Source organism: Salminus brasiliensis, chromosome 18 (assembly GCF_030463535.1).
Source record: "Salminus brasiliensis chromosome 18, fSalBra1.hap2, whole genome shotgun sequence".
NCBI classification, from domain to species: Eukaryota; Metazoa; Chordata; class Actinopteri; order Characiformes; family Bryconidae; genus Salminus; species Salminus brasiliensis.
This window is the reverse complement of record NC_132895.1, coordinates 24,422,852-24,446,803: the sequence shown is the minus strand read 5'-3', so window position 1 is coordinate 24,446,803 and position 23,952 is coordinate 24,422,852. Positions and strand designations below refer to the sequence as shown.

General features: G+C 41.4%; 1 protein-coding gene across 1 annotated transcript in view; it reads left to right on the top strand.

Annotated features, from left to right (window-relative positions):
- ammecr1 (AMMECR nuclear protein 1) overlaps positions 1-23,952 on the top strand; it is a 60,172-nt gene that overhangs the window by 17,477 nt on the left and 18,743 nt on the right. The window contains exon 2 of the mRNA XM_072662839.1: positions 3,764-3,874. Coding sequence (XP_072518940.1) covers positions 3,764-3,874 — 111 coding nt within the window. The remainder of the gene's footprint in view (positions 1-3,763; positions 3,875-23,952) is intronic.

Genomic DNA, 23,952 nt, shown 5'->3' with positions numbered 1-23,952 from the left:
AAATGGTCAGTATAGGCGGGCAGGGACACTACAAGAAGCTGATGTCCACTACTGCACGATCCTTTAGGCCGTCATGCTAGCGAATCAGATCACTCGGCTAATGTAGCAGCTGTGAAACCTACCTCAGCTCTCCCAGAGGTGCTTAGTTTTTGCTTGCTTGCATTATTGATACTCTTGAAGCAGATTTACCAGAAGACAGTGAAAAAAAAAAAAGGGGGGGGGGATTGACGGTGGACCACCAGGCCTATTCCATGCATATTCCTCTTCAATCATGAACAGTTTGAAGCCCATGCTGGGTTTTATTATGCAGCTTTGCCTCTTGAAGATTTGTCAGTGTTTGTTGTTTGTTCGTTGTGTGCTTGTAGTCCGTTCCATTTGATTTCAGCTTGTTTGTCTGGGGTCAGTTCCAGCCGAGGAGCTGAAACGCAATCCCCATTTCCTTTTCACATGCTGCGTTCCTTTTCCAAGTTTGCCGCTAACAAAGTGAATCCTCCAAATGAATCTAATCTGTCTCCTGAATCGGCCAAATTGAAAACAAATTGAACCCAACAGTGAGTTATCCTGGAAGCAGCGGTTCTGTATGCCTGCTTTCTCTCCAGAGCATCTTGACCTGCTCAGCGTGTTATCTGTGCTGGCCTAGATTTCTGCCCTGCTCCTGCGTGTCATCGTTTGGAAAGGTGCAAAGCCATGGTTTTATTCATGTTGAGTGGGGGCTGGATGGACCACATGGCTTTTAGATGATTAATTGGACCGGCTTGTCAGCGGGATACAACTGAATGTGCTTCTCTGGGTAAGAGAGTTAAGCATATTACAGCCGCTCTCGTAATGTTCAGCTCCAGCTCCAGCCGTAGTCTTGCTGCGTTTATTAGATTGAACACGGGGAAATATTCTGCTTTTGCAGCTTAATTAACCTGCCTGCTTTTAGGGCTAGCTCGAATAGCATTTTGAAGGCTTAGTGTTTCTGATGGAGTGTGTCTTATGTAGGGGTTAATAAGGAATCTCTAGGCTTCTTAAAATATGGGTTTATTCCAATTCAGAGAGCTGGGATGATAAAACGATTGTCGTTGCAGTGATCCATAATGAGTTGACTTCCAATATATGTTTTTTTTTTTTTTTTTTTTTTTTTTTTTTTTTTATACAACAAATAGAAGTCATGTGGCAAGTCACCTGGAAGGTTTTGCAGTGGGTCTGTGGTGGAAAAAAAAGGTAAAGGTGCATGTATTTGTCACTGTACTATGTACAGCGAAATGTCCCCTCCGCATTTAACCCATCTGTGGTAGTGAACACACACACACACACACACTAGTGAACCAGGGGCAGTGAGTACACACACACACACAGCGTGGGCAGCCAACTCCAGCGCCTAAGGAGCAGAGAGGGTAAAGGGCCTTGCTCAAGGGCCCAACTGTGGCAGCTTGCCGAGCCCGGGATCGAACCCAAAACCCTATTCTCAATAGCCCGGCGCTCTAACCGCACGGTACCGATACTGACACTTACAGTGTTGGTAGTAGAGAGCTTGGATACCATAAAGCTTATGCCTGACTTTTTTTTTTCTTTCTTTCTTTCTTTCTTTTTTTTTTTTCCATAAAAGAATTTGATTGGCATACTTACTGAAACCAAACGTTTAACCAGCCAGTCATAAATAGTCATTACCATAAAACAGACATTGAATAGAATTTTTGGCACTTTTTCTTTCCATGTGGCGTTTTTGATTCTAAAACCAAAAGTTGAGTTTAAGCAGCTTGTTTTAAGGCCACATGCTGAAGTTTAGTAGCTTTTTACATAGAGACGTGTACTTGTACTGAAATGTCTTTTTAAACACTAAATAAAAAGCTGTTTGGTCGAGCTTAGCAAGATTATGCTTCTGTACCTGCTTCCTGCATTGTGGCGATTTTCATCGTTTCATAGCTTTTCATATGTGCAGGTACTCAGTTAACCAGTACATGCTGTTCTTTTTAAGGATTATCAAGATTTATAGCCATCTATGGAGTACTTAAGTCAGAGTGGGTATCAGTATCGGTACTCTGTGTCTGCAGATACTTGAAATCTGGTATCGGAAAGGAAAAAGTGGTATCAGTGCGTCCCTACTGGAAAATGGAATGTAGTAATGCTTACCAGGTTTAGCATGCGGACATAGCATTCACATGTAGGGAATGATCGAGTGTAGCAGCAGCAGCCATGTTGGAGCATTATCAGTAGCTAAAACTACATCTTTCTTAGTCGTTTGCAGAAATCTGCCGTTCCTCTGCTACACTGTTAAACAGCTCAGCCAGTTCTGCACCTGTGTGCTTCTCATTCACTGCTCTTGTTCGGAGACTCTAGCGGCCATTCATCTGTGATAAAGCACTCAGTTATGGAGACAGAAGATTCCGTGTTAACGGACGTCCATGCATCACGCTACAGCCGACCTACCCGTTTCCTTTGGTGATTCCATGGCTGCAGTTATGGTCTCGTTATGGAGTGCGGGGATTGCTGTGTCTAATATATCTTCGAGACAGGGCACTCCTGTATCTTCAGAGAGTGCAACGTAGTGCCAAAGCAGTCATCAGCGATTGAATACGGACGCAAATCCTTGGCGATAACAGTTGATTGACCTTTCCGAGTTAGGTGGAAGCTTTGACATTGCTTGCCTGGTGGTCCTCTGGTTGGCGGCAGCAACAACAAGCGCCTGGTTGCAGTTGCGGCCAACCAGAGGACTATCGGGCAAGTGACTGAGCCTGGATGGATTTTAGACCATCCGTTAGTCTCTGCTGTGTGCGTGTCGCAGACTGTCCGGACACTGCACATCCGCCTTAGGTTATCAATTAATGATAAATGATTTTTGACATTTGTGTCCACTCTATGCTCAGAAAAATGAGCTGATCATTTTTGGTGGCTTTTCTTTGTTTATTTGATTCTGGACCCACTTTACATTTTGCTTTAATTTACCTTGCTTCAGTCTTTCATAGAAAGAGGGAAAGAGGGTAAAATTGTACAAGTGTGGCTGTGTTTATTATTTAACGAGCATTTCTGTGAGTGTGCAATGATTTCTATAGCCTAATGCCTCCTCTGTTATTTAGTGATGGTAGTGTTTTCAAGGTTCTATCATATGTTTAAAAATGATCAATAAAGCAATAAACTCTCCATAAAATGTGTCTGGGGGAAACTAAATACATGGCCTAAGTGACCTGATGAGTACTAAAATGATTTCCGCCAGCCCAGCTTTTTTTAAAATTTTTATTAATTCAGTCTTTTTTTCTGTTTAAAGGTCAGCAAGGTAGTGTCCATCAGGAGGAAAAATATTTAAATAAAGAATTGACAGACTGTTGGCCAAACTGCACTATTGGGCTTTTGATACTTCATCTCTATTCAGATCCTCTGGTTTGAAGTCAAACGGAAAGCCTTCCAGCCTGGTCCAGTATTTTTATTTATTTATTTTTGTGTCCTCCACGAGTACGTACTGTACTGTCACGGCCGCTGTGGTCACTGCAGAAATCAATTTGAGCTCCATTTGGTCATTCATGCTCAAAATATGTGCAGTCATCTGCATCCACACCCGATGATGAGCAGATGCTGTGTGACTAGTAGTGCAGTATCTGTTTATTTTTGGCCTGTTTTATTCTTTATGGTGACTAATCAGTAATGAAATGAACAGCTAATGGCGTCAGCTCTCCTTTAGTCACATTGAGATTATGATTATTGCAAAAATGGCTTATAACATGATAAAAGTGACCTATTAAAGCTTGAGGACTAATATGTTATTTTTCTCCCATCTTTCCAACAGCCCACTGTTTGTCACTTGGAAAATAGGCCGGGACAAGCGGTTGAGGGGTTGTATAGGTACATTTTCTGCCATGAACCTGCACTCAGGACTCAGGGAGTACACCCTTACCAGGTAAGCGTCTTCTCTTTATTAATTAAACAGCCATTATGGCTTTGCTCGCTGCTAGTGGGATGGTGATCCATGAAAAATAGGGCCGCAGCTATCTGCGATTTTAATTTTTAAACATTCCAACAAATGCTGAAGCAACGTTTGGGTAACAGGAGCTCAAACGCATGCAGTTCAGTGGGGGAAGGGATTTCGGTTTTATGTAAGGAAGCACCGATAGGGGAGTTGTGGGCCAATGTGGATACACGTCCCACATGAGATAGAAGTCAAACCAAATGTCTGTCCTATAAACCCTAGTCTTGAGCGTATTATTCAGTAACTTTTATGAAACCAATATGTAAGTTGGGCCGTTTGAGAGCAAGCAATTGAAGTACAGGCCTTTAGGAATTGCAGAGGAACTGCCCATCAAGGCTGGGCAACTAATCGCTACAGGTATGTCAGAGATCCCATAGTCTTTCCCAGTTAGGAGTATGTTTAATGCATAATGAGCATTACAAAATACCAACAAAACAGCTGGTCATGTTGCCAAGATAGATATATAATGATAAAAAAATATATACATATATTTTAAAAAATTATATCGCTGAAGACACGTCCCGCTGCGTTTTGTTCCGTTGCAGTCTAACAAAGCCGATAACGCTATCCTTATTATGCAGTATGTATGGCGTCAGATGGTTGCACACCCTGTACAAATCTGATCACTAAAGAAAATCTCAGTAACCTTCTAGTTCGATCTCGGAATAAAGCCCTGGATGCCTGAAGCGATTGTCCTCCCCCTCTCCTCTTCAGCCTACCCTTTCGAAGCTGTAGCCCTTCAAGCATTCTATGCTCGTACTATGCTCCCATCTGTGGAGCCCCAGCCACATCCTCTCTTCAGCAGGCCCCACAGCAGACACCTGGACTTGGGCTCAACTCTGGCTGCCAACTTTCTGCTCTCTAACCATTCTATTTACTTGGAAGCAGTTTAGATCTACTGTAGTGGCGGCGTTAACCTTCCAGCCACTCGGTTCAGCTTTTGAATAACAGCAGATCTATCAAGACCGCACCTGATAGCTTTGTCACGTCATTGTACGTATTCTGAACGGTAGTTTATTTACCTTTCAATGCAGAGTGTGAATGCTCTTGACGAAAGATCAGAGTCATTTTTGGGGGCTTTTAAAGTTGTCATCGGTGTGTCATCATCTATTTTTTTGTAATTAATTAATTTTCTTTTTTTTTTGTTAAAATTGAGGTCAAAAGCACTGCTGCCTTGTGTTTGATGGTTCTGAACGCCTTGATGATTTATCCAGGAGATTTGTCCTTTATTTATTTAATGTCTAGTCAGTCTAGCAGTCCACTTTAGTGCAAGTTATTACTTTTTTCAGTGGTTGAATAAAAGTAAAAAGCAGATTTAACACCTAAATATAACATCACATGGTTCCATATTTAGTGGGGTTTTTTTGACCTGATTTATTACTGATACCGTTCTTTATCAGGAGACTCACTTTCAGAGTTTCTACAGGAAGGTTTCATTATTATTTTGTTTATTTACACACTCCCCCACTGCCTCATCCTTGTATGTATTTATTTATTCATTTTATTTATTTATTTATTTTAATTTATGTTTTTAAATTTGGAACATTTTCTTCTTTCTGTGACTACAGTAATCCCAAATTGTTCAAAGATGAATATCTTGAACAGCTAAGGACTCTGGGTGGTCAGTATGTTGTTCTGAGGACAGCAGCAGGTTCAACAGTCCCCCCCCCCCCCCCCCAAGAGCTTAATTTTCAACTCCACATCCTTTTAGACCCCCAACGCTGAGTTGTCCTCTCATAGTGGATGAATTAACCTCTAAGATGAAGGCAGCTCTGATGATCTAGCAGGCCTTGCACGGCTATTTTAATGAACTTAACACTTTTTTTTTTTTTTTTTTCCCCACCTGTTTTCTTTCGTCTTTTTTTGTCTTTCCTTGTGCAAGTATGTTGGCTAGGACTAGTGTTGCACCGATACTGTAGCAATATCCGCACCGACACCACAAAGCTTCCTGACGCCCTGAAACCAAAAGTTTCAGTTTAAGCTTGCGTTCAGTGCCTTTTTACATAGAGACGTGAACCTGATGTGAAACGGCTGCATTGTGGCAATTTCTTTTTTTTATATAGCTCTGAAACTTTTTAAATGTACAGTTACTCAACCAGTAAATACTGTTTAAACTTTAAAGCTTATTATATCTCATTTGGTATCAGATATAAAAAGTGGAACACTATGAATATCTGACTTCAATGATCGATAGATGGCTATAAATCCTGAGTTGGTATCGATACTTTCTATCGGCCGATCACCTGGATCTGGTATCGGCATCGGCATCGGAAAGGAAAAAGTGGTATCAGTGCATCCCTAGCTAAGACAAGATATTTGCAGGGCACAGTAAATAAATACCAGAATGGTTTAAATTGATCTGTTTATGTGAAGTTTTACTTTGTGCCCTTCTCTGTTGCTTTGTGTTAATCCACTACTAAACAACATGCACTTTTCTTGTGGATATAATAGACTGTTGCTTTTGTTATACCAGGTCACAACGCTGCGCTGGTCCCACAGGACTAACGCAGAAAGTATTGCATTTCTTGGACTTTGCCTCCAGTCGCTAATACTCCATATTGTTTACCTTTGTCCTGGTTGGGCCATTTTAATCACCAGTAGCTGCATGCAGTTGCCCCCTGAGAGGGCCTGTATGAATTATTAGATTAAAATCCCCCCCCCAGGGTTGTACTAGGGTTATCCCTTAGTTACTTCAGGTATATTTTAATGATATTAGTATCTGCTATATTGTCTCTGAAGCCCTTCCAGTTCTTTTTCTGAGGGTTTGTATTTATTGTGCTTTGTTTGTGCCACTGATGTGCATGTGCTACAGACAGACCTCACTTGTGGCACTCTAGATGTCTGAGGTAGGGATGTCTCGACCCGATCCAGTGGCTCGGGATTGGGGTAGATCAAGGCGTATGTTAATTGTTGATTGAGTAACAGCTATTTTAATCCTAATCCAGTTCCTTAACCACAGTGAAACGCACTACTTTACCGGTGGGAGAAGCGCTCACGTTTCTTTGTTTTTAAACCAGCACTGAGGAGCACATTTATAACCGGGAGGAGGTTAAAGCTAATGCTTATACACTCACGCTGTAGAAATCCAAATCATCCAATCAAGCATTGGATCGGTATCAGCTGATACTCATCATGAAGAGACTTGGACCTGCATCGGTAGGGGCTAAATAACCTGTTTGGGACATCCCTAGTCTGAAGCATGGAGCACCAATCTAAAAAACGGTTATTCCTTTTATTGAATTTATATGATGAATAAATCGGGGTTAGTGTTGGTAGTAGTATCGTCTCAGTAAGTGCTACAGTTATTGCTTCTGGGCTCCTCAGTGATGATCTGGGAAGCATCAGCAGAGGTGCTTACAGAGGTAATGATGATAATGCATTATAACTAGTGTTGCAACTAGTTACCGCATCTTACACACAGTATTGGTATCGGCAATAGAGAGCACCAATACTACAAAGCTTACTGGCGCCCTGTTTTTTTTTTTTTTAATTATTTAAGATTTTTGTTTGCATACATTATGAAACCAATTGTTTAATGAAGCAGTAAAAAACGTGGTGTTTTAAAAACAAAATATAAATAAATTAAAAAAATGAAAAATTCTGAAATCAATAGTTTACATTTTCTGCTGCTCTGAAATGTGAATTGAACGTGAGTACCAGTTAAAAAGCTGTTTGGTCAAGCTTGGCAAGATTATGCTTCCCTACTTGTTTCACGTGTTTCTGCATTGTGGCAATAAACTTTTTTCACAGCTCTGAAACTTTTCAAATGTGCAGCTACTCAATCAGTAAAAGCTGTTCTGTTAAAGCTTGTTATATCTAATGGGGGATACAATATTAAAAAAAGTGCAACCTAAAAGTGAAACACTACAAATATTAGGGTTAATAGCCATCTATCCAGTATGTATTTAAGTCAGAGTTATATGTATTGTTATCTGTATTAGCAGATGCTTGGAAATCTGGTACCGGTGCATAACCAACACTTCTTTACTTGGCGGTAATTTGCTATTTTCATACGATCCCTAACTCTGAAGTGGGATGATTTTAAAGAGCAAACACTTTAATAACCTGTGGAATCGAGTTAGTAACTGAGTTGGAGCAGTTTTAAATAATTAACCTCACACACCCTCAAACCTGGGAACTTGAAGAACCTCCACATGGTTCTTCAACAAACAAACAGCAGTGTCCTACCAGCACAGGCCTAGTGTTACATCAGGGGTTCTCAGACTGGTTCTTACAGGTCTCCAGCTGGTCCTAATGTTTGCTCTCCAGCCCAGCTTTAGCAAAACCGCTATGTTCAATAATGATGTGCTCATAAAGGATGTAAAGGATTCTGCTGTAGCGTTAGTCGACAGTCTAGAATATCTTAAACAGGATGTTTTTCTGTAAGGAAAACGACTGAAAAACTGTCCCAGGCCCTTGCAGCCAATAGGGAGGGGGAGCGAGAGAGAGCGAGAGGGAGAGAGAAACGCTGAGTGGCAGCAGGAGGCCCTTTTCTGTTCTTCGCTCTGTCTGCTCAAGCTCCCTCAGAGCCTGGCCTGTCATATCGTCTGGTGCGCAAAGGCAAACATGAAAGGGGGATGACACAACTCGCAGAAGGGAGAATAGACTGCTGCCAGGCTAGAGGGCCTTGAAGTTAGCTCTACTAACCACGGTGTCGCTGTGCATTCTCTTACTATGCTTCTCTCTGTATTTTTAAGGAATCCACTGTTGATTACGCACCTCCTGCCATGTTCTAATGCTTTTCAGGCAGCCGCTGTGTTCGTGGTCATGTGAGGAAATGGCCCGAACCATCTCTCCTAGGGTGAGCAGCAAGCCGGGGAAGGGTGGCAGCGCAGGGAGAGGGGTGGGTGGGTGGGGAATACCGTAATGGGGGAGGGCTCGAGAAACGGAGCTGCTGCTGTTCTCACGCACAGACCTCTGGAAGAGCAGTTTCCATTGGCTGCGGGTTTAAGCTCTTCTGGAATCCTGTTGGCTGATACTGTTGCTAGGATGACTCCACTCTAGGCACTGTAGGGTAGGTCATGCACCAAAACAGTCCAAAAACATCAAGCTTTGCGCTGTCAGGAAAGCACAGTCCATGGAGGTCAGGGTTTGATGGTAAATGGTGTAATGTGCTGATTAAAATGAGTATTTTGAGTAAATCTGACTGTTGAAGATTTTTTTTTTTTATATATAAATATCTTCTTGAAAGAAGTCCTTTGGGGAACATAACCCTTAAATAGTTTCTGTATTTTGCGGGACTAATATGTTCCAACATATCTTAATATAGCTTGTTAATATAGCAGTTTGTCAAATTAATATAATATCAAGGCAATACTTCATAGGAAACTTGTTAGATGATTTGTAGATACTCAACTCACCTTTTAACTTCCATTCAACTAAACATCTATTAAATCCACTTCTATTCTATACCCCCTAAACCTGACACTGACCCTAAACGTAACTTTAATCTTAACCCAAATCCTGAAACTTAGTCCCAGGTCCAAATACCAAACCCTGACAGACCAAACTGTTGAGAGACATGGAGTCTCACCAAATATTTTGTGAACAGTTGTGATTATCTGTAGAGTTCCAAATTAAAATGAAACCCATTGCGATACTTGAAGACATTAACCACGTGCTGCACATCAAAATATTTGATAAACCTTAATGAGAAAAGGCAAGAAAATATGTATTTTTAGCATTTCCCACATTGCAGTGCACTTCACTCAGCTAAACAATATCAGAAATGACCTCTTCTTAATGAAACTGTAATTGAAATGTTCTAAAACTACTGAGCATGTCCATGACCTGCTCAGAAAAGCTTACTGTGAAGAAGCCTGTCACAGTATGCTTTTCCTAAAATGTTGCAGTTACTTGACATTGTAAAAAATATATTTACTTTAATATATTTACTTATATTTTACTTAAAATATATTTATAAAATTATTTTAAAAAATCACTGTGCATTCATTCACGAACATATTTAGGCGCATTTAAAGTTAGATAGATGGATAGAACTTTGTCATTGCTCTGTACAAGTGCAAGCCAACGAAATGCATCTACTTAGCATCTACCAGAAGTTCCAGTATATTCATAGAAATATAGTATATGCATAGAAATGGGTGCAAAAACGGCTGTATAGTGTAGTCACATACAGTACAAAAATTGTAGTTAATAATAGTATGGAATAATGTTGAATAATCTTTAACTGCTAATATTTTTATTATACATATTTATAATATACGTTTTATCTTATCTGAGGTTATTGGCAAAATACATTTGTACAAAGAAAGCAAAATAATTAAAGTTGTACCACATTTCTATGGGTTGTCGGCCAAAATCTTGCCCCCATGTTCTTTAAATGCCACCTTAAGGGACACACCAGCCTACATGGGGGGGGTTACTTTGGGGAATTGTGGAAGGAAACCTGTGTAAAATGTAGCTAATCCAATGTGGTTTGGAGTGTGAAAAAACTCCCAGCTCTGTGTGATCCCGCTGTCATTATCAATGAGAGAACAATGCGAGTGACGGCTCACGCTGAGCTAAAAGAACAGTCTCTTCTGTTTTTATTAGCTCCTAAAATCTGCACGGTGAATGAACGCCGCTCTGTTGCTCAGAGTGTTGCTTCAATGTGTGTGCATTTCTCTGGTTTATTTACGGGTGACGGTACCCTGTCTTCTGTGCATGAGCGTTTTTCCTTCATTATTGGAGATGGAGTTGATCATGGCTAAAGTAGACTGGGGAACCACTTGTTGCTGATTTGAGAAATTTGTAGACAGGAGTGGACGAGGAACGTCTCGTAGTCTAGATGTCCAACTTAAAATGAAACAAACGAAATACTGCTGAAGATATGATAAAGAAACATAAAATCTAAAGTAGACAGTGCACAACTAAAGTTATGTGATGTGCAGTAATAATAGAAATACAGTCAGTACTGTAGTACTGGGGTATATTTAGCTGCTGTCCGGTGAAAAACATGCGTCTCCAATTTTAGTTTTCTCCATGATTTAAACCCTGTAGCTGCTCTGAACACTGTCAGTAACTCAGGATGAGAGAACAATAGAAATTCTGTATATTTACATTGACTGAAGTGAAGACAATGTTTGCCTTCTACTGTAAAGTCACCCTTGTGGAGATGCATGTTGATCTATACAGTGTGTACAATTAGTTCAGTATAGAGGGTATGCACGTGATGTCACAGTGGCCACACCACGGCCATTGAGAGGCAGCGTTAGTGTTCAGTGCGAATGCTGCTAAAACCCAAAAACGAGAAAGAGCCGTTGTGCCACTGACAGTCCGAACAGATTCAGCAGGAATTCTGAGCTCCCTTTAACAGAAAATAAACAAATGGATTTGCTACGAGTATCAGAACCGCCCGGAATCCAGGCACTGAAACTTGTAGGAGCTCGCGGAGCGTGGGGGGAACAAACGAATTTAGCGACATGCTTAGTTCAAGTAAGGGGGAAAGCGAGCAAACCTGGATGAGCCAGTCTACTAGATGTGCCTGAACACAGTGGAAAACACTCCTAAGACCATTTCTTTATCCTGTAAAGCGGGGCGTTCCTGGCTACACATCGCTGTCCATTGGACCATTGGTTCTTTAGTAATTAGTTTGGATAGGTTGCTGTCGAGTCCAGCAGCATTTAACTTGAGCAGATAGTCGCTTGTTTCGATCCTGGTCTGGCCAGCTTCCCTAATAAACACTGTGGCCTTCTGCAGATTGTGTTGCCACTTAGTCTGACTAAAGGGGGCATGTTCCAGGGTTTTTTTTTTTTTATCAATGTTTAGGAAAATGTAATCAGAATGAACAGTGTCATGTATTGTTATTGTGCTGAAGTATCATTTTACCTCTATTATGACTGAATTTGTTATATTGAGCAAATATGGTCTTTTTGACCAGTTCTAGCTTGCGTGTAGCCCTACTGGTGGGTGCACAGAAGCCCATTTATTAGCTGAACGTGGGGCACTGGCTGACTGACTGGGAGCTACATTTATGGACAGTTTCTCAGGTTTTTCACTAACGGGAAAAAATTTCACTTGCAGAGCGTCTGGAGTCCATTGTTTTCTTTCCACAGTCTGTTGCATTCCAGTTGCCATGTTGGGTCATGGTTAATGTCCAAGAAATGCCACAGTCTTAACAGGCCCATTCAGAGGTCAGGACTGTTAGCCAGCTATTAAAAGCTTGTTTTTTTTGAGCAACTGTTGGAGACGTAGTTTTTAGCTTCCTCCTTTGTGAAAGCTTTGATAGGGTTGGAGTTTTAGGGAGAGAAAAGACTGCTGTAGAAGCCTATAAGACTTCTCTTGTGGCGATATACCCATATATTTTCCACTGACCATCATTTTATTTATTTATTTCGAGCTTGGATGTAGGAAAAGATTAGGAGCCGCATAGCCTGATGCAGACGTTGCACGGCATTGTCTTCTTATTATCCACTTTATGATTAAGTAAAAGGGAGGCTGGGCTCGTCCAAATATTTGATGCTAATCTGCAAAGGGTCTTCCTGCCCTTTGGCTCTAAGTTTAATAACACCGCGTCCCAGTTTATTTAATTAACGAGCGTCTCTTTGTGTGTCTGTCAGTTCATATCTGGGTGTGCAGTTGGGTTCGTATGCATGTAGCTTTGCTTGTGTTTTTACAGGCTGTGCTACAGGATTTGTAGTTCCAGTTGAGGTTTTCTGTTCTGACTATACAGAGTAGAACCCAGATGTGTTGTACTCAGTTGGATGTACCACAGTCACTTGAGTTCACACAATGGCGGCAAAATCAATATACCACAATCCATAAAAGTTAGTCTGTTAGGGTGTTTTTCGCCACCACTCAGGTGCTAGACTGTGATTTGACGTGGCCATTATTTCTTTCTTTCTTTATTTAAGTACTTTATGTACTAAAGATACTTGTAACCTCTCTTAATATCTTAGAACCGAGTAGTTGTTTTGTTTGTGCGGTTTATGCAAAAAGTATTTTTTTTACGTGGTTCTGTTAATTTTTGTATAACTCTAATTATTTATAGTGTTTATATAGTTTATTATCCAACACCTGGTATTGGTAAATCATAGGATATCTTTACATTTTATGTGTTTTAATTTAATTAATATTATTTAACTAATTTGATTGAATTAATTGTATTTCATTTTAATTTTTTGATTGTTTTTTTTTTATAGTGTTTATATAATTTATTTAATAAAATTTGTAAAATAAAATTTATTTATTATCCAACATCTGGTATTGGTAAATCGTTAAAAAATCATAGGATATCTTTTACATTTTATTTGTTTTAATTTAATGAATTTAATTTTAATAATTAATTTTTTTTTAAGTGTTTATATAATTTATCCAACATCAGGTATTGGTAAATCATAAATCATAGGATATCTTTTACATTTTATGTGTTTTAATTAGTCTGTTCAAATGAGTGAATATACTTCAGCGTTAATGATAACACATCAACGCATTGATTTATCTTTAGATCAGTTATTACTAATGTAATGTTTCTACAGGAGCGTCATTGCTTCCATACAGTTTCACATAACAAGAGGGTTCAGTAAAGTCATATAGTTAGAATCTCTCTATATATAAGTCTCGTAACTTGTTGTGGCCTGTAGAAAAGAAAGGAGGTGGGCTAAAAACAATATATTAAAATTAATTATTGTGAAACCTAATTCTCGCTGTGATATGGGAGATGGGAACAGCAATGACCACGCTCAGCTCTTATGAAAGTTAAGTTAATGGCCTGTGGTCGCTGGTCAGCGATTGTGCAGGTTTGTTATTCTGCTCATATGTGAACATATGCCCGTTCAGTCAGCAGCACCCATCCATCCCCATGTCTTGGCATTGTATGGCTCTCCACATCACCTAGCCCTGCTGCAGGCTGGGCAGTGCGCACACCAGTGGGGAAAACAGTCCAGCTTTAATTAGCTTAATGGCTTCTGAGGGGAAAACTGAAGAAAAGGTACTAGAGGAAAAAGGAAAGCATGGGGGGAGGAAATCACATCTGAGTTTACTTCAGGTTTCCTTGACATGTTCTAATGCAGCGTGTAACCCTGTTATGGTTTTGGGACATAAGGTCATTACCAGAGTATGTCCTCAACCTTGAGAGTCTAGTGTCGTTCATGTAGTGGTGGGCTCACTTTTTGGCATCTATACCCTTCTCTGAGTATGTAACCTGTCTGAAAATGAACCGAGAATTGAGAATTGTCTTTTCTTGACGTGGGGTAGAAGCCAGCAAAGAATCACGTCCCTGTGGATTGTGTTTGTCTGTTGTAGGTCTATAAATTGGAGGCCTGAGGAGATTTTCAGGTGGTGGTCATAACAGCATGTACACCAGTACTGCTCTCATTTAACTGGTGCATGACCGTCCTCTGCATTGGCTAAAAAGACTGTAAGTGAGTGAGAATTGGCCGTTTTCTTTCATGGGCCAGGGTCAACGCCAGACACTTTCTCATTCTGGTTGCTTTATATGCCAAGGCTGCTATGGTCACTCCTCCTAACCACACCTGCTTTTTCCCCAGAATTAAAAAATCAGGTGATTTCATTTTCCCCTTTTAAGGTGTGATCATGAATAATCTGATCAGCTCTGCTCTGTTCACACCGAAGCCACATATTCTTGCGTAGCTTTGTTTTTAGCCCAGTATTAAAATTCCCACTGGAATTATTCTTGAGTCATCAGATAGTGCTGCTGTGTTGTCTTGCAGTGTGCGGTTACTTAGCTAAAGATGTAAGGGCAGATGGTTTAAAAGCAGGGTTTGCTTTTAGCCTAGCACAGAGCTACAACACCATGTTTTCCTGAAATGACTACTATATTTTAACATTTTAGCAGTTTGACTGTGACTAGCAGGGCTTTCGCTAAGGTTCTAGGTTGATGTAAATTTTTAGGACTGTAATATAAGGAGTCAAGGCTATTGCATAACATTTTTGGGTGGTTTGGAAATGGCTGCAAAAGATAAACCAACATCAAGATACAGATTGCCTGTCTCACCAGCCTACTGTCCTGGTTAGGCGAGCCTCCACTTGCCAGGTTTCTCTGACTTACTGAGTAAATCGGTGGGAAACCTGTAGATCTGGGATTGGTAACTTTTGGGTTACTTAATTCCTTAAACAGCCAAAAGTGTTTTTACAAACTTCTATTACCAAAGAACACTCCCACAAGGGCTTAAAGCAGCATTATGTATTATTTTTATCTGAAAATAACAGCTTCAAAATGATGTCAGTGCTCCATAGGGAGCAGAGTAGTACCGCTATCGTTGCTAATCCGGGCTCAGAACGCAAGAAACGGCAAGTTTGGCACATTTTAAGCGTAGAGGAAAATGCTTTGATAGCTGTAATGCTGTGTAACCATGTGAGTCATGTTTGTATAAAATCTGTAATATTGCTCTGCCGGGTCGGTCCACATGCTGCTTTAAGTTCAGTGCCTGTAAGTTTACAGAGAAATAGATTGTTGGTAATTGCAGTGCTATTCATGTACCATTCCTCATACATGTGTATTGTTTGCCCACAAGAGCAAGATTTATCTTATTAATGGGAGCAGATTTCCATTTAAACAACAGTGCTTCAATGACACACATTTCTCCATGTGAATAAAATTGGGTAGGTTTTTGTCGATCGCTCCAAATAACTGGATCCTCAACATTGGCAGCATTACAGGGCCATTAGGTCTCAGTACTGACATCACCATCTTGACTGGTTTTCAAATGGCCCACTCCCTGTTTCTGCGGTTACTTCGGTATCCAAGGTGATGACCTCGGCCTTGCACAGCGATACCGTCCTTCTCGACTTTGGTTTCAGCCTAGGAAAAAGATTTCCTTCCGAAAACGGCTCTGGTGCATGTTTGTGTATAGGGTTGTGATTGCCTCCTGTGTTCACCACACCCTTCTCCACATTCAGTAGCACCTACAGTAGCGTGACTGCCAGGTTTTGTGTGGGCAGGTGCGTGTGAGATTTGCCATATTGAGCCTCTTGCATTATTCAGTCTTGCCAAGCTTTAGTCAGTGTGAAAAGCGTGAAGGGGTGTCCTCACAGAAGGTCATACTATAGTCTTCCCTTGCATTTCTCAAGGTGTCCACTTGGCATGGACATGCTCTGGTTTCTAACTGCTTACTGGAAGACGTGAACAGGATAATGGGTCGATCACCCAGGCTTTTAATTCAGTGAAATGATGTCGTTTGAATGACGGTGAGTGAACTGTGGATCAGCGAAGAGCATTGAGATAGTGGTTGATTGTGACTAAAAATACTAACTGATAATTACTAGCTCGGGTGCCAACGTGAAGAGCCTGGAACTGAATTATTTATTTAAAGATTTAAAACTTTAGAGAATGACCCCATTTATGAATGTCGACTATTAACAATTAATGACTGTAAACATTTATTATATATTATTATTTGAAATATATATTATTTGAAGTAAATATTTCACCTTATGTTTCAAGTGTCATTATTCAGATGTGCAGTGCAAAGGGGACTGTAGCATTAGCTATATACCCCCCCCCCCAAGTAAAACCGTGGCTCTCCATCCTGGACATTATGCATGTTATACATAGGTTTAAGAAGCTGTTCATGAAATCTTTGGTTTAAGTGAAACGGATGCTTTGATTCATCAACATGCCGTTTATTGACTGCTGTAATTTTGTGGACCCCTAGAGTCTTGGAGTGTGCTTATTGCCAATCCTGCAGCCTTTGTAAGGAAGCTAACTGGGTAATAGAATGAGTGAATGAAAGCCTTAAATTATTAAGCTGTAGCAGGTGTGTGAGCCCCTAGTCATTGGGACACTGCACCTGGAAAACCTCCCTGAATGGGAATGGATGCCATTTGTTACTTCCCACAGCAGTGAATTGAGGTACGGTCTTGCGGGGGATTCCCTTATGACTTGTTTAATTATAATGCACGTTAAAGCTTTTACTTCCAGCCAGTTTACCTTCATTTCCCCAAAACCTAAACCTGGCTGTAATACTAACTTCAAAATTAAATCCCAACCTTCATCCTGGTCCTATTTGTAGAGAGTTGAGTCTGTTGATCATTTAAAAGGGGGCTATGGTGTACTACTCCAAGAAGGTAATGTGGTGGGCCTTGGGCTGGGTACTGCATTTCAAATTATATCAATACTGCCAAGTGGTTTTAAAAGCAAATGGGGAGGAGGAAAGTCAGGTTTCCACAGTCTGTTGTAATATATACGATAATGAAAGGAAAAAATATCATCGATCAAATGTTCACTGTAAGCAAAAAGAAATCTACAGTGGAAAGCACTGGGGAAAAGGTTTTTTTTACTTCCATTGTGCCTTATGAAACCATTTAAAATGTTTTCCACCAATCATTTTTTATCAAGGTTCTTTATAGAGCCAGTGCCTTTATTCAGGAACACTCTGAGAACCCTTTTTGCACAGAGATGGAGAGAGATAACGGAATTAAATAAGGATGGTGAGGTTTTTCCATGCTGCCAGCAAATCAAAGCTTGTGCAAGAAACCAGCGCTAGGGCTTGGTATTTTTGCTCATGGCATCGGAACCGCTTCATCGTGAACGTTAACCACTTGGCGTCGAGTCGGCGTAAGTGACCTGGTTATAGGTAGAAGTGAGGTTAGGAATTTAGGGAAATCGTACATCTTTATGAAATAGATATAAAGAAGTACAATTACAATAGAATGGAGTTTTGCTTGGAGCGTTTTTTTTTTTTTTTTTTTTTTAGAAAATCAGACTTTAAACATCTAAGGCTTTGTTTGTTCGCTTCCTGACCTGTCAGTTTTCTAGCTCGTGACAGTACGTGAATTTTTTTTAGTTATGCAACTTCCAGAGAAAAGCTGACGTACACATTGCTCAGCACAGAAGAACTTACTCCAGCAGACATCTTGTCATTTTGAAGTGGCATCTGATCTGAGCTCTTTGTGACACGCAGAGAAGCAAACAACCAGCTATAAACCCGTCTCCACCGAAGAGCTTCAAGGCCTGGCTCTAATTTTCGAAGCTTGAGGATATTGGTGGCAGATGCTGTAAATTGAAACCAGGGGATCTGGTAATGCAGCAAGCCTAATGATGATGCATGGAATTATTCCCAGTCCAGAAAGCGCTGAGGTTTATGATTTGTATGAGAATTGCCACTTGTTTGCCGTCCAGAGAAATGCTGTCCACGCCCATCAGTGCACAACAGCAATCTTGGTGTCTATGCTGACAACTTTACAGACAGCTACTCCATCCTTCTAGCCTGTAGACCAGTTCATTCACCAGTTCTGTTGCTGGTGCTGTTGGTTCCTAAGCTGCTTAAAAAAAAAAAAAAAAAAAAAAAAAAAAAGAGCCAGAGGTCTTAAAACACTGCTCAGGCACTAGAAGTGTGGGCTATGTGCAGCATGTGGATTAGCTCAGTGTGCTTGTTTCATACTTGGCGTATTTTGCTGTAGTCTACATGGACCAGATTACCAGCAGATCTCCTGAATCAAATTTGCTTGATTCTGCTGGCTGATGTCTCTTCCTGTAAAAGTGTGTGTGTGTGTGTGTGTGACCTTCAGTTTCCAGAACTGTGTACAGAGGCAAATGAAAACCTTACTCTACTCCATTACAGACCCCAAACATTTTAGTAGAAACACAGTTCTAATACTGAGCAGGGCCTCAAAACATTGTTGGAAGCATTCCGTTGAGATTGTAGCCCGTGTTGACATGTAGACTTTCATACTGCAAGTGTCCCGTTCTGCTGATCTAGATACCGGATGTACCGCGGTCTTTCTGTCCGCTCAAACCAGACTGGCCAATCTCTGTTGACCTCATCAACAAGGCGTTGATCTGCAGAACTGCTGCTCTTTAGATGATGATGGTCTGTGTTACACCTTCTGTTCTGAGCAACCCCGGAGACTGTTTTCCTGAACATCCCAGGAGATCAGCAGTTACAGAAATGCTCACACCAGTCCATCTGGCATGAGTCAACCCTGCCACTCTTGAAGCCCCCCACCCCCTCCACCCCCCCCATTGGCATTTTCATGAATTTGTAGGTGTGAATGTATGCTTTCAGTTTGTGCACAGTGGGGAAACCTATTTAGCTAAGCATCTCTGATCTAGAAACTTATCAGCTAGTATTGCATTGCTATTGGTTGATCAGCTGTGTGGGCTAAATTTATGCATGAAGTGCGCTAGGATACACTTTTCTCAGACTCCATTTTTGCCTCCCTGCGTAAAAAGAATGCCAGCAGTGATTAATGTAGTACTTCCTGCAAACAGCGGTTTATCAGATTATCCTACTATGGGAGACTGAAGAGTTTAGAGGAACGATGGTGGTTCCACAACGCGGTGGAACACTAGACGGTTCTTGCATTCCCATGACGTCTCAGTCAGAAAATGGGAAAGACTTTAAACCACCAGGCAATAAACTTTGTAATACTGCTCTCATCTACTGGCGACAGACGTATTTCTGCTTGTCTGACAGAATCAGAATCCGATCACCGAAAACTCTTTTCGTTAATACTTGTATTAAATGTTGACTAGATCTGTCTCTGACCGCCTCTGAATGTTACTCCCGAGAGTTATCCGATCACAATACAGCTTGGGAATGTTTACACCTGGCTTTTTATGGGGAGAAGTGAAATCCAAGCATAATCCGATCACTAAAAACACACATTACTGCCAGGTGTGAAGAGCTGCTTTACTTCTACACAGATCTTCACACACTCCTTCTGACGCCTGATAAATGACGTTCCATTGGTGCACATTACCCTATTAAACTGACGCATTGCTAGACTTCAGATTTTGCCCGTAAACGCAGGCTGACTGCCTGCAACATATGGTGTGTCTCTTTCTTCCTCTCTCCAGTGAAGACGTTTGAATATCTTGACTAAGAACAGCAGAGAAGTTTGGGGAAGGTACGTATTGGTGCCAATTGCTAGGCAGATTGAGTGATGAAGCACTGATGTAGTGCTGCTTGTGGGATCCAGGGGGGCAGAGATAATTGGTTCTCACTTTTTAAGGATGGTCTCAATCAGCATTATTATATATCAAGTGTGCTTATTAATGCTGGTGAACAATGGTGAAGCTCTGCTTCGCTGGCAGGCGTGGGTCTTGATGAGTCATGAAGCCCAAACTGTCCAGTTAGACACTTGGATGTGATGTAAGTGTTATATTTGAAGTTCATTATTCCATTGACTTTCTAGAGGACCTGGAGGTTCAGTATGTGCTTTTCTGCTAGTGTGGGTTTAGAGTGATGCAAACGGTCGTCACTGTGTCATGCCATCAAGGCATGAACAGCCGCAGCAATCTGTCCTTTGTAGAGAGAGACCCTGGAATGGAAGACCGCGTTTACCTTTGCGTAGTTGAGAGTTCGGTACATGACGGGCAATAAACCTCAAACACTGTCTTTGTTAAAAAAAAAAAAAAAGGGAATCCAGCATAACCAAAAAGGCGCTGTAAAAGAGTCCTGTTTCTAAAACCCCAAAACTGTTACAGTAACTGTTACTTTACCATATTGACTCCAAATATTTATATAAACCCAACCCAGTAGCAAAAAAACCCAAAGACCTCAAAGTCACTTTCTGAAGTTTTGGTGTTGATGCTGGTCATTTTGAAGCGAATAGCAAGCAGGTGCCTGTGCTAGACTAACGGCTTTTTCCACTATCACTGCAGCTAGCTAACCTCACAGGCCAAATCATAGGTATTTAAATGGGTGTGTAAAACCACATCTGGGCATTTTGCCCAATCAAAGCCTTCTAGGTAGACATCAAAATAATGTAAATATGGAATAAATGCATTCAATTGCTCCTTATTGAAGTTATTATATATATATATATATATATATATATATATATATATATATATATATATATATATATTAATTGACCACAGGGTTCAGAGCGCCATCTGGTGTGCTTAAGGTGCCATTAACAAAGACATTATTGTCCAGCCGGCAGCAGTGCAGATGTTCTCAGAAGGTAAATAAAGGAGTTTAGAGTCCGCAGTGTGGAGACATGAAAACAGACCACAATATCTGAACCTTTATGAAACCATCACTGAACCGCTCTGATTGACTGTTTTAAAACCAGCACTGAAGAGCCCATTCAGATCCGAGAGGGATAACGCTTATGCTAATACAGACACACACACACACACACACACACACTATAGAAATACAAATCACAGCACATTCACCATCTATAAACCGGCTACTTCACGTCAGTAGTCTGCAAGCCTCATTATTTAAAGGAACTGATTGGATTGTGGTGAAAATAACCTGATTGGGACATCCCTAATCTGTTCAATCTGTACTCTTCAATATTCACATGATCCGTATGATCAACACTGGAGATGATATGACTTCAGTTGTTCTGTCGAGCAGTTAAAGAAAAACAGAATAACGGTGAGATCAGCTGATTGATCATTCTGTTTATTAACAGGATATAGACACACAGATTGCAGTCCTGGGTGAGGACCTCTGCTGCTTGTCCGTCCTCCTTTTGTCCCTGTGGTCTGAAATGAGTAATCAGCCCGTTGCTGAATTTAGACTTTCATGGCTTTGGACTTCATTTTGGCTCTCTTTTATCACTCGTTCAAATGTCACATCAGGCCTCGCAAAATGCTGAGCTTCAATCCCTTTTGCCGCTCAAGCACAAGTCATTAAACAGACTTGGCCACCTTTCGTCAGGCCCCACCTGACGTGACCTTTTGCGGAGGTTCTTGATAAAGAATAATGGGGGCGCCATGTTGCCGACCAGTCGCTTCACTTTCTGAGCTTTCGGAGCATTTGAAAGGGTCAGATATTCCTGTTCAGTGACAAGCTGACATTCTGCTTATTTAGCATACTGTTGGTGTCCTCAGATCGGCAAAAACAAGGTAGTCTTCGTTTGTGGGAATGCGTTCATGAAGTCCTGAAAGGTTTGCTTTTCAGGACATCTGTCGCTCCATTAGTGAGGAAATGTTCTCACGTGTGGAGTTATGAGGGTTTCCTTTGACCGTGAAGGAACGTCTGTCGCAGTAGTGAATGGAAAGCTAATGAGACTGGGAAACGGAGTTGGATGTTCAGCCATTGTTCTGTCGTCTAACTGGCTCTAGCAGTACACCCTGCTCCTCCCCCCTGACCGTTGCTTGTTGTGCTTTTCGTTCTGATGGATCTATGAAGCAGCTATGCGTGAAATAGACCCCTGCTCCAAAAAACAGCCCACTTTTTCCCGGTAATGAGCCCGGATGCAATGACTTATCCAAAGTTGCGGAGACTGATTGATGGACTGCTGCTCTATGAGGTGTTGCGTATGAGGTAGAGATGGATTCTAGGCACCGTTTATAAGGGGAATTTTCTACCATGCTACTGAAGATTGCATCGATTCCTGGACTACATGCATGCTCCCTCAGATACAGACAAAGCTTAATTGAGATGACTTTTACCCAAACGTATCTCTCTCTCTCTCTCTCTCTCTCTCTCTCTCTCTCTCTCTCTCTCTCTCTCTCTCTCTCTCTCTGGCGCTCGTTCGTTCGCTCTCTCCTCATCCTCATGTACTGTACCTGCTCCCTCTGTCAGCTCCTCTTTGCTTATCAGGCCATCATGTTGCTCTCAGATAAAGTTAATTACATCGAGGCCTCGCTTGCTGGGTGATATAAGCCATGAGAACGCAGCGCACTGCCCTGCTTCCTGCCTGGTTCCATCACTTCATATTCATCCCCCCATCCCTGCTGTAGCAGAGTAGTCTAGTCAGGCACCAGGCCGTTCCTGTTTTGAGCGTATTTGGACTTCGTGTAGTGAGATTTGCTTGCCTTTGTTTGAAACCTCTTGATTGATTGGCTTTTGGTCATGCTCTGGCCATATAGACACAGCACATCAAGTCCTCGGAGGAAAAACGTGCCCTAAAGTTTAAATAGAAGTGAGTGGAGAATTTCGGGGGTCTCGTTGTCCTGAAACTGCTTTAACACACAATGTCAATGTCTTCAAATCTGCCAAACCCCCAGATAGGCTAGATTTCCCTTTCCTTTACTTTGAATAAGCAAAAGGTCAGTAGTGAAAACACACACACTCCCATAGGTCTTTTTTTTTTATTTTTTATGTAGAGCTGATGAGAAAATACACCACAGTTGGCTACAAAACTGAACTGGATCACTGATGTTATAAAAATGCAAAATAAAAAGAAGGGTAAAACTATTAAATTTGCATATGAGTAAGAATTGCCCAGCGCTGTAGAAGAAAACAGCCTTGCTGATTTGAAAAAGCAGTCGAATTCTCTGGCTCTTGTCATTTGCACTCGCCATAGTCAGCGAGAGCTAAGCTGCTCACAATATGTTCCTGACACGCTATTGGCCTTCAGCTTTAGGTTTCCTGGTGGATGTTGGTTCTGCATTACATTGCACATGGTCTACTAGATGTTATGTTAGGGGTGTAAACATGTTGTTAACCTGCATAGTGTGTCTTGTGGAGAACAGAGAACTGCATGCTAATAATTTTTCATCATTCAGATTTTTATTTATTTTATTTTTTTCATGCAAAGCCAATATGAGCTGTCTCATGGGGTGGGTGTATAATATGGTGTGGTTTAGCTACTGTGGTCTAAAACCAACCCAACCAAATGAAAAAGATGCACTTTCACAAAAAGCAGAAAGTAGTCCAGCTAAGGAACGAGCTGAAAACAGCCTAAGGGACGTTTAATAGTATATTACTACACCTACACACACACACACACGCTGCGCCACTACTATTTGTACAGTTCCTGACCGTTTGTGGCTAATGTGTGTTTGTACTCCACTCTGTGGGAGTGCAGCTGTCTCCGTGGGCCGTTGGTGACCCATGCGTTTGTGGCGCTGACTGGCAGTGTGTGAGCTGAGGCTGTCTGTGATTAGTCTCTGTTCTGTGTGAGCTCACGCCGGAGGGCCAGGCTGCGGAGCTGCGCGCTGAGAGCCCCTTGACTGACACTGGCTTATTAAAGATTGGAGTGAGGACAGAAGGCTCAGTCCCTTATGCATGGCTTACACTCTTCGCCTTGCCATAGGGAGAGGCATGTGGAGATGTCGAGTCAGCAGAGGGGTGAGGGAGTGCATGCCTACTGCAACTGTTTGTGTGTGTGTGGGTGGGGGGGGGTGCGGGCTA